This window comes from Thunnus thynnus, chromosome 21 (assembly GCF_963924715.1).
Source record: "Thunnus thynnus chromosome 21, fThuThy2.1, whole genome shotgun sequence".
In the NCBI taxonomy this organism is placed as follows: Eukaryota; Metazoa; Chordata; class Actinopteri; order Scombriformes; family Scombridae; genus Thunnus; species Thunnus thynnus.
The window spans coordinates 24822194-24838780 of NC_089537.1; the positions used below are offsets into that span (position 1 = coordinate 24822194).

The 16587-nt window shown below is 39.3% G+C and overlaps 1 protein-coding gene across 1 annotated transcript in view; it reads right to left on the reverse strand.

Annotated features, from left to right (window-relative positions):
- Positions 1–543: 543 nt before the first annotated feature.
- The window catches only part of reck (reversion-inducing-cysteine-rich protein with kazal motifs), a 98486-nt gene continuing 82442 nt past the window's right edge, over positions 544–16587 (reverse strand). Inside the window, exon 21 of the mRNA XM_067577551.1 lies at positions 544–6061. Within this exon, the coding sequence (XP_067433652.1) occupies positions 5840–6061 (222 nt within the window). The 3' untranslated portion in view covers positions 544–5839. The remainder of the gene's footprint in view (positions 6062–16587) is intronic.

Here is a 16587-nt window from a genome sequence, read left to right on the forward strand (position 1 = left end):
TGTGTTCGCAAACACTGCATGATCCCTGCTCTGTAAAATTGGCACAGCTTGAAACAGTGTGCAGCAGAGACTGGACCTCAACCTGATTGGTTACATCACTGATCATTCACCTCAGGTGCTCATCTGTGTGAGACAGAGAACATAATCTCAGGTTGTATTTGTATGTTTAGATTAACATACATTCTGACTTCACATAGTTTACATTTTCAAATTTTTTGAGCTGTGAACAGAGAGGCTTTGGTAATTTTTCTAATAAATGAAACAACAGAACAGATCTTCGTGTGCCCCTCCAGCCTTCAGGCCATCCTCCGAGCACCTTAGTAACTGCGATTGGTGTGGAATGTTGTTTGTTCTTGCATCAGAAGCTTCAACGTTAGATCTGAATCTGATTACAAAGTCCAACCTTTGGGTTTTCAGTGGTGAGGCAACATTTTGGCTGTATTTGGATTTCAGGTGTGAGGGCTGAGCTGAGCTGGTGTTGCTGTCTGAAAATGTCTCACAGCAGGTCGTGATGAAACACACAGTAAAAAAAACAACACATCATTGGTTGTGGTATTGCTTTTTTATATTTCATGAAAATATGCATCCTGTTGACTTTTTTTTCCAATTCTTTTTTTTTAAAATTCATGGCACTTTTACAGAGTTAACACACTGACAATGCAAAGGAAAGAACAACACATAATGAGCCATACAAACTGACAATTTGGTCAGAGGAAACAGACGCGATACAACCAAAACATATAGTATGAGTGACAACAGTCCTGGGTGTTATAATTTAGCTCATCTCAGCTGACTGGACTGACTCCTCCAGCTTGCCTGAGGCTTTATATGCTCAGGACAGCTGACCGCACTTCATAACACTGCATTTACAACATATGGAGATACAGAAGAAATGAGCTTCCTGCTAAAAACACTGTTCTCCCCTGGCGTCCAGAGAGCAGCTAGCTTTTCAGTAAAACATAAACAAAAAATGATAACAACATTTTGGGAAATACACTGATTAGCTCTCCTTCTGAGAGTGAGATAAGAAGATGGATATCAATCCATCAGTGGTTAGTCCAGGTGGCAACTACCACAGCTTGAGGTTGAAGCCAATGCAAAAGTACCTTCAAGTGCAATACCACTGATGGCCACTTAATGCTCCAACTGACTCCAATTCAAAAAGCCTCAACTTCTCTTTAGAAATATTAAGTCCAACAAGTCATTATGGTCTCAATTGCTAAATTTTGGCCGTCTAATAAGTGTGCTGGTGGTCATTTTGGAAATTATTGCTCCATTAATAAGATTTAAAGACTTATAGTAGCTTTAATGACTGCTGTGTGGGTGTTACTATTGTTGCAATATTTCACTGAGTTTAATGCTACTTGATTACGATACCTGTCCTGTTAGCACAATTTAGCTAAAGTGGCTAACGTTAGCCCAAGTGTGCAGCGCTCAGTCTTCCCAGTAAGCTAGAGTTAGCTTGGGTCCAAGGTGAAAAGCAACACCCTGCACTCTTTATTTGGAAGGTCCTGGTTCCAAATGGAAAAGATGGTCCCGCAGCAACTCTGGGCTTCAAACCGGCTCCAATGTGAACCTATGAGTGACATCACACCTCGCTACATCCTTCTTTACATGCAGTCTATGGGTTAGCCTAACTTAGTATAAACATTGGATCAGGGGGAAACAGCTAGCCTGGCTCTGTCTGAAGCTCTTAAATAAACATATCAACACCTCTAAAGCTAAACTAAACTAATTTACCCTCACTAAACCCATCACCCAAACAGCTATTGTCAAATCATAGCTTAGCAGCAGTAACTAGGCACAGCAGGCCTGTAAAGATTTGGATTTCTCCACATGTTCATGGTGTGCAGTAACTTTGATACTTGGCATTAAAAGAGTTTGAAGGGTGGTGACTTAACAGTCACCTTTCCAAAAGCACAAAAGTGTAACAGAGTAAAAAATGGTCTGCTCTAACATAAACCGCTAACATGAGCATGCCCAGCTAACTAGCATGTTACTACTTGCAGAAGCCCGAGAGTTAACGTATCTGTCGCTAACTACATTATTATGCTGGTTTAGGACTGACAAATGTTGCGTCAGTGTCTGTTTAAAAGCAGTTCTGGATGCTAATCAGATTATCAGAGTTTAGGGTTACTGTTTTGCTCTGTATTGGATCTGGGGAAGTACCTGAGTAACTGTATTTCTACAAGTTAGTACTCATCTATCATCTACTGTTAGTTAGCTAAGACAGATAACCTCCCATAAAATCACAAATTGTCATTTTCAGACTTCTTTTTATGAACGGGTGAAACAAACATGATGCAAAGTGTTACTTAGTGTGATTTGTGAACTTTGGACAGAGACAGGCTAAGCTAAGCTTCCCATGTCCAGACACCAGCTCTGTACTGAACACACAGACATGAGACTGATATCAATCTTCTCATCTTAGTCTCAGTATGTGAGTAAGTGTATTCCCCAGAATGTTGAACTATTCTTTTAGCTGAGAAATAATTCATCGAAAGCAGAAAACTCACATAAAGGAGTCCTTACAACTTCAGCTAAATTTCAGTTTGAGAACTCATATTTCTCATATTCATATTTAGTTTTATTTTCCCGATGTGACATTAAATCAAATTAAACACTGAAGACATACAAAATCTCGAAACATAACTGAATCGATGTCGGCCCCAGAGGACACAAACATAAAAATAGCCATATTCCTAATAATAATTATAATAATAATAATAATACAAATAATAATAGATGGAGGAGCCGTGGTGAGGGTTCCCTGCTACAGAGCTGCCTAGCACAGTAATACTGGTAGAGACTGGGACACATTGTGCTGTACAGGCAGATAGACAAACACAAAGAGACAGGACAACACACTAATACATTCTGGAGTAAAAACACTTCATAATTGTCATCATGCAATAAAGAATAACATCTATTTGCTTAAAAAACATGGCACATAGTGATCATTATCTCAATCCATTATCAGATACATATCAAATATAGAGACATTTCTTAACAAATATAAAGTTATTGCATTATCATTACTACTTCATGTAAGACACTATATGCAAGGCATACTGTGGAAATCTTCTCTACCCAAAGTGGATTGTGGGTAGCAACTAGCTGATTGTCCTTTTGTTATTAAATGGCTTCTAGTTCATATGTACAGACAGGAAGCATCCCTTTTAATGCTTTTCAGAGCTACTGGCCTCACACAAAGGGAATGATGATCCCGGGGTTTCTGCTGTTTTCTATCAGAATGGACCATTCAGCTGCTGTTGGAAAACATTCTGGTAGCACTTTATCAGAAGTGGTGCTCATAAGATACTCCAGCGCAGTGTTTCCCTAACACTCACCACACAAGAATACATTAGTTAAAGTCACTTTGATAGCTCTTCTGATTATTCTTCTAATCCTGTTAGATAACAAATACAAAGAAATTATACTGAATTTAAAGGACCATACCGCTGATTTGACATGTTTTCGCAAATTAAAGGGGAACTCCCACATTTTACACATAAAGAACACTTGTCACAATGAGTACTACTCAGCTTGTGAAAACAGCTATATTGTCTGTGGCTCTGGATCAGCTTTGTCAAGTCTGAGAAAATAACCCTAATGACATCACTATGACATCATCAGGATTATTTTCTCAGACTTGATGAAGCTTGGGTTTGATTACAAATTTGAATTCTTCTTAAGACCTGCATTATAATCTTGAGGTGTGTTTTTTTTCTAAAGATGTTGGTGTTTACCAGGCAGTGAGAATCTAATTAAAGGACTCAACTGAGTTGCATTATGGGAATTGTAGGATCCAACACTAGGGAATAAAAGTCAGCTCTCACAACTCTATGAATGCAACACTGAATTCCTGGAGTACCCTTTCATCTGCAAATCATGTATATTTAATATTCCTGCCGACTATTTTCCAAAGCATACAGTCAGGGCATGGAGGATCTAGAGGATTTCCTTCCTACCTTCCAAGTAGCCATTGGTCTAATTGAATTTCAGTACACTATAAAAATCAACTTGTAGAGTCAAAAAGTTGAGATGGGTAATCTATCGCAATGGATACTTTTTATTTTTGTATCAAAGTTAAATCATTGTGTGGTTATGCTCCAACTCCTATTGGTGCATTCAAGGAGGCTCTGACATCTGACATCCTGCTGAACAGAAATCTCATAAAAAACTACTAAACATTTTACTGTTCATGTTGTAAAAGCCTGTTTTGGATTTGATTTTCTGACAATATGTGCCTTTCAGCAGATGCTCATCAACTCTTGTCCTGGGGGGATATTTACTTAGTCTGTTGCAAATTACCATCAGGGGGTCTAGGAAATTGTGTTGGCTGTTTTTCACAATTTTTTGACATTTTATAGACTAAACAATTAATTGATTGAAAAAATTATCAAGATGAATAGATAATGAAAATAATTGTTAGTATAAGCCCTGATATTGTTCTGAAATGAGCTGAAAAGTAGGAAACACATCTTCATAATGATGTTATGTTTTGGAAAATGCTCAGCAATAATGTGAAGAACACATGACTTGTAGATAATGGGCTAAAATAACACCAGCACAGCCCTTAAAAAGTAATTAGTTAGTCAATTCTGTTAAACAGTTATGACATAGCATTAATTATAAAGTTGCTCCATTAAACATTTATCCCTTTACGTTTTGTGTATATTATGTACAGTATTGATTATACTCACAAAATACTGAATGAGACTTTCTGAACACCACATCAGGTAAATTGTTGCCAGGTTTGTTTTGGAGAAAAGCTTCATGTTATCAGCAAAAACTGAGATTTAACCAATATACAAGATTGTCTTCCATCCTCCATCAGAGCTGCTTCACTACACAGAGCCTGGACTACTGTTATGTTTGAACTTTTTGACAGACTTTTAATCTTGTCAAATTTCAGGCTTTATATTTTTTGTATTTTTTTGGTCAGTAGTTACAACTGACTTTGGAGGCTGGATTAGTTTGATCTGAGCGGGCTCAGTCCATGAGCATGGCACTAACACTGCTGAGGTTAGAGGTTCAAAACACTAGAAACACCTCACATGTATATACATTATGCACTGTAGTACAGTGTCACTTAAATGTTGACCAAACTCCATCTCATACATGATTTACACTGAACAATGAAGTCTGGAAGTGACACCAATCTGGTTGTTGCGTGAGTGTGTGTGTGTATGTGTGTGTGTGTGTGTGTGTGTGTGGGCAGGGGAATTTTGCGTAATTTGAGAGACAGATGTGTTGCCAGACAGGGATGTTTTGTCCTCCTCTGTCTCTGAAATCTAATCGGAGACACACACACACACACACACACACACACACACATACACACACATACACAAAGTGAGAACAAGACAGAGTGAGTCATGAAATTTAACAGCTTTCAGAGTAGAGCTTGCTGCTGGGACTTATGGATAAACACTGCTGGTATGAAGTCAAATGCTTCTAAAAGGTCATATACACACATACATACACACACACACACACACACACACACACACACACACACACACACACACACATATACACACACACTTCACTGGAGGAAAACCCAGTGAGTAACTCATCCACTGAATAATACTGTTCATACAAAAGCTTTCCATAATAATAGCTTTTCCACCGCCTTGATTGTTTGACACGCAGGTGAGTCAATAGGAATGATTGTCGAAAGACGTTCGCCGCCGCTTCTTCCTGCTCTGCAGCCGCCTGAACACACTCACCTCATGACACCCCCATCATCCTAAGAAGAGAGGAGAAAGGGGGGGGGGGGGTACTTTGGAACACTCAGTTAGTGAGGAAGAGGCAGGGAGGTGATGAGAAGCATTCAGAGCTGCTGGAGGCCAGGGACCGCAGCCATAAGGAGGCCCAGGAGGAAGCACAGTCCGAGGGGCAGAGGTGAAGGTGAAGTGCCCACGGAGGAGTTTATGGAGGAGGTCTTGATCTCGGCGGTGAGGAAGGCAGAGAGGGGGACGTGGGAGACCAGTGTGGGGCTGGCATAGTTGATGAGGGAATCGATCTTCTCAGCCTCCTTACTGCAGGCTTCAATCTGGAAAGTACAAGAACATGCTCAACACTCTGATTTCCCAGATCCTCTGTTTCTTTATTGATCTTTATATCACCATTTAATGCACTATCATGCTTTTATTACAAACTGGATGTCAGGAAATCATTGTCTTCCATCTCTTATGATGAATATGTTTGGTTACATGCTTGTTCTAACAGTTGCTCGATACTATTTGGCGTTATCTCGAATTTATCTGAAGGACAGTTTGACCTGATTCTGACCCCAAAAAAAGAATGAAAAAATGTCTTTGAAAGGTCTGAAGAGAAGTGTTTTATTATTCTGTGTTTTATGTTTTTTGGTCTATGTCAAGGATAAGTCTGTGTTTCTTTTTGTCAACAAATTCAGCAAATGAAAAGACAAAAATGTCTTAGTCTGCTCTCAGCCTCAAGCTCATTGATTGAAACAGCTGGTCACTGTAGTTTTGATCAAATATTCCATGTTTCCTCAAACAGGAGGAAATAATGTATTTGTTTGAGACTATTTTCAGTGGCGGATGAATACACATTTGGTGCTTTAGCGAGTATTTGTGGCAGCAGGATAGTGTGTGTAGGATTGAGTCAAAATAAATGACAGTGTGTGTGTTCATGGTAATGAAGGAACATGTCACCCAGTGTAACAGTTTGACTCATTGATGTGTTTTACGGTGTGTTTCAGTTGTTAAACTTATTATATTTTCCTGCTGTTTCAGATTCTTTTTACACACAAAACGTTAAGTGAACCAAAATGCATCACTAAAGGCCACATGAGAACGTTCTCTCCTCTCATTGGTCAGATGTTTCTGGTCATTCTCCAGCTAGCTACTAGCAACTGTTAAATTCACTCATTTGCATCCCAGCATGCAAAGCTCCATTTTTAATTGTGTGAGATGGTTGTCAGATCACATTCCCACCACAAATGAACCGCTCCAGCATTAATTTGTGACCAAACCAAGGCCACCTCCTCTGAAGGTTTATTTTGGTCCGCGCCTGAGTACGACTGCTATGTTCAACTCAATTCAACTGGACTGAACAACTCAGGTTTGAAAAAGCTCTTTGACTAAATGAACATCTTTGAGCTTTGAACTGTTTATCAGACAAAAAGGGAATGTGCACAACTTTCTGACATTTTATAGACCAAACAATGAATTGACAAAATAAGTGTGATAGAGTGGCATTTCTTCTATATCAGTACATGTGGTGTGCTGTGCACAGCATCTGAAGTTACACGGTACTTCAAATAACAACTGGATGTTATATCAGAAATAGTTTTTGGACAACACTGAAGCTTTTTGGCACAGAGGAATAAGCTACATGATTCTATGCTTTGTGATTCAGGATAAAATGTCAAATGTGTGCTTGAATGATTTTTAGTTTTATTCAACAAACAACAAGCTAGGCAGTTATTGAAGAAAAACACATATCAGAGTTTAATTCCACAGTGATCAGATGTGATAAGAAATGTTTAAACTTTGTGTTGCAATAATCTTGATTGACCTTAAGATGAATAGTACTTTCCCTCTCTAGAGTGAAAAGCTTTTACCTAGTAAGAAACTAAAAGCCTAGCAGAAGACGCTTTAACCACAGACTGTTGTTTGCTTTGTGTTCTTTCATCCTTTATTTTTGTCTATTTTGCTCAGTTCCTTATCAGTCTAAATCCAATGCCATGAGAGATTCATTTTCCCTCTGCATTCTTTCATCCTCTGACTCTTTCTTAAATTGTTTTGTTCTACAGAAAAGTTGAATACATGTTTAGCTTAAGGATTCATTAGTTAAAATGATTAGAGGTCTTAAATAATGCCCCACCAAGGCCAATGCACTTCCTGGGCGCTGCTCTGTTAGCAGAGACAGTGACGGTCAGAGCGTAATGTGTTTTTGTTTGATTGATTGATTGTTCAACTAAGTGTTATGGATCGCACAGCACCAGCAGTGGATCTACCTCCTACTACCCTCCCATCCTCCACAGCTTTTACATCTGCCATATAGAGAGTCTCATCACCTTCTTTTTTCTGGCTGAGTATGAGGGGCTCTCAGAGAACAACAAGGCCAAACTGTGGAGGGTGATCACCTTGGGGTCCAAGCTCTGCGGGGAGCAGTGCTCAACCCTCCAGCGGCTCTATGACCAGAGTGTAGCGGTACTGATTCCCCAGACTTCAGCTGAGAACCACTTCCCAAACACATAAAGATACAAAAAATATTTACTTGGAGAAACAAACCTCACAAGTGCCTTCACAATGAAAAAATGACTCCTTAAAGGGGCCATATTATGAAAAACTCACTTTTTTAGTGCTTGTGTGTATGTATTTGGGTCTCTGATGTTCCTACTAACACACAAGCTGTGAAATAAGACCACTAAGTCAGTTTGGTGTGGGCTGGCTTGCTCTGTACTCATGTGATTAAACAAGCCATCCAGATTTGTTGCCCCTTCTTACGTCACATGGGGTGACGTAAGCTAAGCTAAGGGCACAAAATTTCGCCCGTATCGCAGGGCTGGACTGGGGGACGGCTGCTGAGCCCCAGCAAGCTCTACAGGAGAGGGCCAACCGAGGAGCAGAGCCCAAGAGTCCTGCGTGGTTGCTGCTGCTGTCTTCTGTCTTCTGGAGGAATAAACACCAGATTCTGCTCTGATCCAGAGCAGTTTACTGACGGAAGGACTTTGTTTTTTAAACTTTTAGGATTAAGTGGATTTATCTTCAAACTGGCTTCTCAGCCTAGCCGTAGCTAACACTGGAGTTATACACTACTTCAGCTGCTGTCATCAGTGATAAACATCTTAAATGCTTGTGAGTTTATATAATTTCAATGTTGTAAACAATACTGTTGCTGCAGTATTTATGCCTTTAGATGACATTATTTTGAGTGTGGATGGAGCAGCTACAATGATCGATCTGAACTCCATTCAAATGTATTTACACTCAAACTGTCTGTTCTTAACGGGGCTGTTTAGACAGGATGAGAAGGCTGCTGTGCTGCTTGATCCTTGTGCTATTTTGACCAAAGCATGTCAGATACATTTTACAGACCCCAGGGAACTGTGTTAACTTGTGGAAAAGGGGCATAGTATGGCCTCTTTAATAATAATGAAGAAATGCCTCTTCAATAATGATGAAAAAATGTTTATGAAGGAAGTTTCAAGTGAAAATAAGCAAATAACAGGTCTACAGGCATTAGGCTATCGTTAGGCAAGCAAAAACTTATTATTGTATTCATGCATGCATGAATAACAATAAAGACCTACACTAATGCAGGTAACCTAGCTGAAAGGTGATTGTTTTAACATTGACTCAAACTAGACTCCAGAACACTCAAAATCACCCTCAATCAGAAAAGCAAAAGACAACAAAAAAAGTCTCAACAAGGTCCGAACAGACAAGAGTTTCTGGCTGACAGTATCTGCTAAAATGAGATCTGCAGTAGGATCACCTGGGTGTGCAATTCTCCACCTTTCTTAAGCCCAAGGGAAAGGGCATCATCACACCGTGATTGGCCGAGAGGGGAATGCACCCAGCTGCTTTTAATTACTTTTTAGGAGCCAGTCCCCACAGCCTGCACACCAGGTGATCTGTTGAGCGGAGATGTGTGGTGGTGTTTCTGTTTAACCGCTGTGAAACAATCAGAAAATAATGTTTTATTGATCTGATTCACTGGCTTTCTCACTACCAACGCTCCCTCTCTTCATTCACTCTCCAGCTTGCTTGACCACAGCTGCTCTCTCTCTCTCTCTCTTTTTCTGTTGTCTTTTTTAAAATGAGTCGGGAAGCCGACAGCAAAGTCTAACTTTACTTTTAACATTATCAAACTAAGAGTAATGTCCTCCTCTCCTCCTCATGGCAGAGTTTACACCTCTGATCAGTCTGATCTCTAGCTGTGATTGGCCACTACAGCCTTCAGCCCCAGTGACATTGGGATGCATTTCTCCAAAAGTTGACTCTGGCTCAACTTTCCAGCTCCAGGCCAGCGCGGCGCCCGCAGCCAAAACACACTACCTCCATTCAAATGAATGGGTGGACTGATGTTTTCGCCGCACCACCTGGTTTGGTCTGAATACGGCCTAAGGCTGTATTCAGACCAAACCTTCTTTTTTCAGCCGCAGGGTGTGAGCGGAGTCGTGGGCATGTTTATTTGTGCTCTAGAACATAACCGCTGTGAACAATCAGAAAATAACATTTTATTGGTCTGATTCACTGGCTTTCACACCACCAGCGCTCCCTCTCTTCATTCACATTCTCTTCTCGACCACAGCTGCTTTCAGCTCTCTCTCTCTTTTTCTCGCCTATTTTTATAATGAGTTGGGAGGCCGATAGCAACGTCTAATTTTACTTTTAACGTTATCAACTGAAGAGAAATATCCTCCCCTTCTACTAGTAATGTCTTTGTATTCCCTCATGGCAGAGTTTACAGCTCTGATCAGTCTGATCCCCAGCTGTGATTGGCCATCGCAGCCTTCAGCCGCAGTGACGTCAGGCTGCGTTTCTCCAAAAGTTGACTCTGGCTCAACTTTCCGGCCGCAGTCCGGTGCGGTGCCGCAGCGGCCAAAACAGCTGCAGCCGAAACGCACGACCCCCATTCAAATGAATGGGGGAACTGGCATTTTGGCTGCACCGCCTGATTTGCTGGATCTGGATGCACATTCCTAGAATTAATAGATCTTTTAGAATCATACCTCATGTCTTTTTTTACTGTGATGCCATTTATTTTGTCTATTTATTGTGTTGTCTGTTAGTATGATACTGACCTGGACAAAATGAATTTTCCTCGTGGACAGTAAAGAACATCTAATCTAATCTAATCTAATCTATTCTAATCTAATCAATCACAGTGGTGTATTGTCCATGGCTATGTTAAAACTGCTACAATGGCTTCAATCCAAAAGTATTAACATGTTCTTCAAAAACGTTTACATCTCCACTAAGCTCCAGTCTGATCGCTTTCCTGTAGGTTCGTGGAAGCTTATCTGATTTAACACCGTGCATGTTTAAGTCTGGGAGTGTAAATGTAAAACTGCCCAAAGTTCGGTTCATTGTTGCTATAGCCTTAAGGGAGAAGTTAGAGAAGAACTGCAGGTTTTAAGTGAAGTCAGGCGTGAATCAGCCCTGATGACAAGACAAGAATTCTGAAAGGGAATGTTTTTCCTTTCATCCTGAACAACTGAAGTATAGCCTAGAAACAGAGGGTGTCAGACTATTTGAATAAATTTCAATTCAGGCAGCATGCACACAGCAAGGAGGCACAAGCAACACTGAAATGAGTGAATCAGGTTGCATAAATCTCCTCCCATATGCTGAGTTATTCTCCAAAATATTTTCAGCCACATTACAGCGCTGATGAAGGCGATGCAGCCGAGAACATCTGTGAGAATAAACACAACATATGGTGGGAGAGTTGTTTTCACACAGCATGAGCCACATCCATCCACCTTTCTATTTCTATCTATTTCTATTTCTATCAACCTGTCGTCATTTCTTAACAGTGATGTATGTTCTGTGGGTGCTTTCCAGTCAGCTGACGTGGCTCCTCCATTCCCTCCCCCCTTCTTCCTCCGGTCTTTACTCCTCTCAGCGGAGATGTGAGGAAAGGACGTGAGGACAGAGTGACATCCTCGCACACTCCAGACAGCTATTACACATGACTCTCAGCGTCTCAATTTTCAAACGTGTAGAAATAATTAAGCAGGAACAGTTAAAAATAATTAGCCTAATTAGGCCTAATTTTTTCCGAATGAGCTATGATACACTTGTAACAGACCACCAGTAAAGAGGAAGAAATGAAAAGTTTCTTGGCTAATGAAGAGAAAAATAAAGAATGTTACAGCATTTTCATGATTCAGCTTCTACACACATGTAATATTGTTATTTCATGGATAAATATGAATAACCATTGAGCTGCATTTGTTATTTCTGTTTCCAAAGGTATTTTTTCCCAATCTACAGTATTACAATCATTTAATATAATTAATATTACAGTAAAGCTGGTTTCGTCAGATCAGCTGACCAATCAATCAATACATTCCTATTGAAGGGATGTTGTCATCTAGTAAAAACAGAGGAAGGAATGGGGGAAGCATAATTATTAGAATGAAAAGTACATTATGTCTTTTAAAAGTCCAACTGAAGTCACAAAAAACATCCCTTATTGCAGTCAAAAGTATAGTTAATTTATTCTTTTTACTGAAAGGAATAAAAAAAAGTTTTTGGAGATCCGTCAGCGATGCTACTTTAGCCTTTACAAATGCACATGCAGCATACAGCACCTGATCACACTGGTCAATTTTAAGCTGTTGAATGTGAGTTGACTGGCTAATTAGCTATCTTGCCTGCAAACTTACATTAGCATATCATCCAGGAAGGCCTGTTTGAGAAATAGATGGGTTTACAGGTTCATCAGATACTAAACCACTGCAAAAAGTAATAGATGTCTTATATCATGAGACAGGGTTTTACAGCTCTGGGGCCCCTTTCACAAAAGCCATTTGCATGCACTACTTACATGCAGCGTCACGTTCCATAAATGACTGTCATTCACAAATTAAATTTGGGAGTCCTACAAGGCTTTTGCATAATTCCGCAAGGGTAGCAAGTATGGTGTTTGTTTTGATGAGTGAAACATAAAAATGAGCAAATACAGTAGAAGCTTGCATGTTCATAGTCATGCTGACAATCATGTCATCCTCTGCCTCAGCAACCGTGAGGTAAACAGTAGAACTACAGTATGTCATTCACATTACCAAGTACTCAGTCAGGGTCAACCTTTTTGCCAGATGACCCTGCTGGCACCTTAAGACTCTAAATGAAATAAACCAGGAGGTTTCCTTTATTCCATACAGTAATGAAGTTTTGGTGAAAGTTCAATAGACATGATCTTTTCTCTCACATTCTGCCTTTATTCCTCCTGTTTTCCTCCCATTCAATCTTTTCCATTTCTTCTGCATTGACAGCAGTGTGATGCTGCTTTGATGTCATTCTTTATATCATTGCAATTTTGTTATTTCAGACCGACTACCTCCTACATTCATTGATTGAGTCTAATCACCAAAGTGTTTCTTTGCTGCTAACCTCAATAAATATTGTTATATTCACTTCCAACTAATCTCTCCTTATTAAACTAATGTTGGTATGAACTTGACCTGAGTCATCCAGCTTATAAGCTAAGGACAGACAGTGTTACTGATAAAAATTTGTTCTTAAAATGTGTGTACAAGTGATTTAAGAGCATTTTTGGAATTCATCAATTTTCTGGTACTTAGAATTTTCTCTTATGTATGAGTACATGTCATGAATAGATCATCTCTGCCTTTCTTTACTGGGGAGAAACACTAGTTTGACTTACAGTTATAATGTCCCAATCTGAATTTTTAAAGTTTAAATATGATACTAAAATTAACAAACATTAAAAATATAACTAAAACAAACAGAAACAAACAAAAATACATAAATTTATATTATACCATGGTATCATCATCATGGCTGCCAATTAATGATTTTTATTGGCATATTTTGGCACAGCAACTTCTACATTTCAGTAGTTGCTAGGAAACTTCTCTCACTCAGCTGCCTCTGTGTCTCTCTGCAGGTCTGTCCAGTATCATCTTGTGTTGCAGCTGACAGTGTAACATCACCTGTAGACTATATTTTTCTCCTCTAATATCTCTGTGACTGTCACATGATCGTCTCCCATCACGGAGTGCTTTGCTTTAGAAAAATGTTTTTTTAGCATCTAACTTCATGTCAAAGTATTCTCTCTTTATTTCTGTCACAGTGCAGAGCTGCTCTGATGACACATCATTGGCAGCTGGATTCATATTTTGTAGTTGTTGTGACATTCTTAAATTTGATGTGTTTTTTTCTGCTGATTTCTGAAAGCAGGACTTGAAGCTGCAAAGTGTTTTTACTCTGGTAACTTTGTGAATGAAACTTGCCCACAAACAGAGCGGAACATGGAGCCTTATATGGCAGTTTTAGGAGCGTGGATTATGCTAATGATCACGTCTCACCAACGTGCACCTTCTCATGAACTGGTGACATTCATCAGGCTAAAACATGACAACTTCAAGCAGGTAAGAGAGTTTGTTGAACCCAATTTGGAACACTTGTATAAGCGGACCTCATAGAGAGTAAGTAAGGATAAAAATATGAAAATGTGCTTGCATCAAGCCCATTGGCTATGAAGCATTTTAATGTTATTGGATGTGCATCAACTGATGTAATGCACATCTAATGCATCATCCAGTCAAGGTCTGGTCAATGTTCAGGTATGGTAGCCAAGATCTAATCTAGAGAATGGATATCATGAAATGCTTTTCTGAAGAGTTGACACAAGTTGATTAACACAGGGTCAACGGTACAATGAAATATGTTGGATGAGAAAACAGGTCAGCTCAGGTATAAGAGTACTAGTCATAAAATATAGAATATAAGATAAAAAATAAAAAGATGGAATGAGATATAAATAACACATAACACTATATACATATATGTAAATGAGGATTTATGTATAAAAGTAAAAGTGATGAGTGTATACAGTAGTATTGCATGTTGGGTATGTTGCAGTCGTGGTTCAATAGCACCAGTCATGGTTGATAATGCATTTTTTGCACAAGAAGAACAGCAGGCGTGCATCCTCAGGGACCTGGTTTAACACATTACAGTATACACTCACCAGCCACTTCATTAGGTACACCTGTGCAATCTAATGCACTCCAATACAACAACTCTGCCATAAATTCTACATTTACGAAGCTTATACATTTTCAGTTTTTGTTGACATTGTCAGAAAAGAAATAATTCTACTTTATGTTTATTATTGAGGTTGTATTATATTATATTGCATAGTGTTCCTAGAGGGAAAAATATTCACTTTTCAATATAATGCACCCCAGTACACCACCACCACCCACTATGACCTCAATAATAAACATAGAGTAGAATTATCACCTTTCTGACAATCTCTCTATATAAAGTATATAAAGTAGGCAGGTGGATTGCTGGAGAAACGAGGAAGTGCAATGTCGATGTGTGAAGCTGTGTGAAGCTGGTTCTCGAGAAATATATAAAAGTACCTCATAAATAACGTTGATTTGCTTCTTCTGCCTGTGGAGTCAACCAGTGGAAATACAGACAGCGTCACTCTGCCATTGCAACCCACACTGTGGTCGGAGGTGGGATTACATCCATAGTGTTAATGACTTGAAAACGTTTAAGAGACTTAAACTCTACTATTGAACTGTGCAATGTTACTGTGAATGAAACTTGGCATGTACATTCAAGACTTAGTGCAGGATGTCTCAGGCATGTTTTGAATGGGCAGTTCATTCGATTAACTTCAGCTCCACTCAAATAGTAGTCTTCAGGGAGGCGTTTAGGGAACATGGGTAAATTATAGCGTCTACGGATAGCCTGCATGTGAGGCATTTAGGGAACATCGATAAATTGTAGCGTCTACCAAAAGTCTGTATGAGGAACATTAACAGAGAACAGGCACATATTGAATGGGCACCGCGCTAGTGATAAAGAAACTGAAAATGTTTAAATGTAGAATTATGGCAGAGCTGTTGTATTGGATTGCATTCGATTGCACAGGTGTACCTAATAAAGTGGCCAGTGAGTTTATCTGAGACATCCTAGTGGTAGGGGTGCTAGGGGTTTTAGACACTGACTTTGTAATTTTGGTGCCCCCAGTTTGAGTCCAACCGAGGACATTTGTTGCATGCCATTCCCCGTCTTTGTCTCTCTTCATTTCCTGTTCTCTATCTAATAAAAGGCATAAAATGCCTCCAGAAATACTTTAAAAATGATAGTATCTGTACAGGGTTAGACACAAATGAAATCATGGACAAGATGAGCTTATTTGTTATATGGTCATATTAACATAGATGCTAAACAAATATGGTTATATTTGCTCCTGATGCTTTTACAGGAAGAAATTGTATTTCAACAAGACATTCTGGATCTAAATTGAGAGATAAAGACAGGAAAGACACTAGAAAGAGAACAATACAGCCATTCAGTTCTTAATCGCTGAGGCGAGCCATTTCAAATGCTCTATGCCTCTTTTCAATATAACTTTTCTTCTTTGAGAATATTTGTTGCAATGAGGTCACTGTTTGCTCAAGGGGGCAGAAAGACCTTGAGCTCAAAAAAGACAAGAACACTAACAAAAATGGATAAATCTGTGCCGTCGTCATAACAGTATATTCCTCCCACAAGCCATGTTTTTTACTGTAAGGATTCAACTGCAATACAGAACTGATTTTACAGTTTCCTCTGACTATTACAACTTTTCATGGTGATACATTCCCTCTGCAAGAACGTGAGGGGATTTGCTGCTGTAAATTATGTTTTTAGAGGGGGTGTTATATTGTATATTATTGAAAAATACCACAAATCAAATGGTAAAGAAAATATAGACCAGATCATAAATGATATCTAATATATCAAGTCAGGCTCACCTCTGACGCAGTTGGTATTTACTTTGTTACAAATGTTGCAGAAACACGACTTGAACTATTCTCTTCTGCTCAAAGAGATGTACAATACC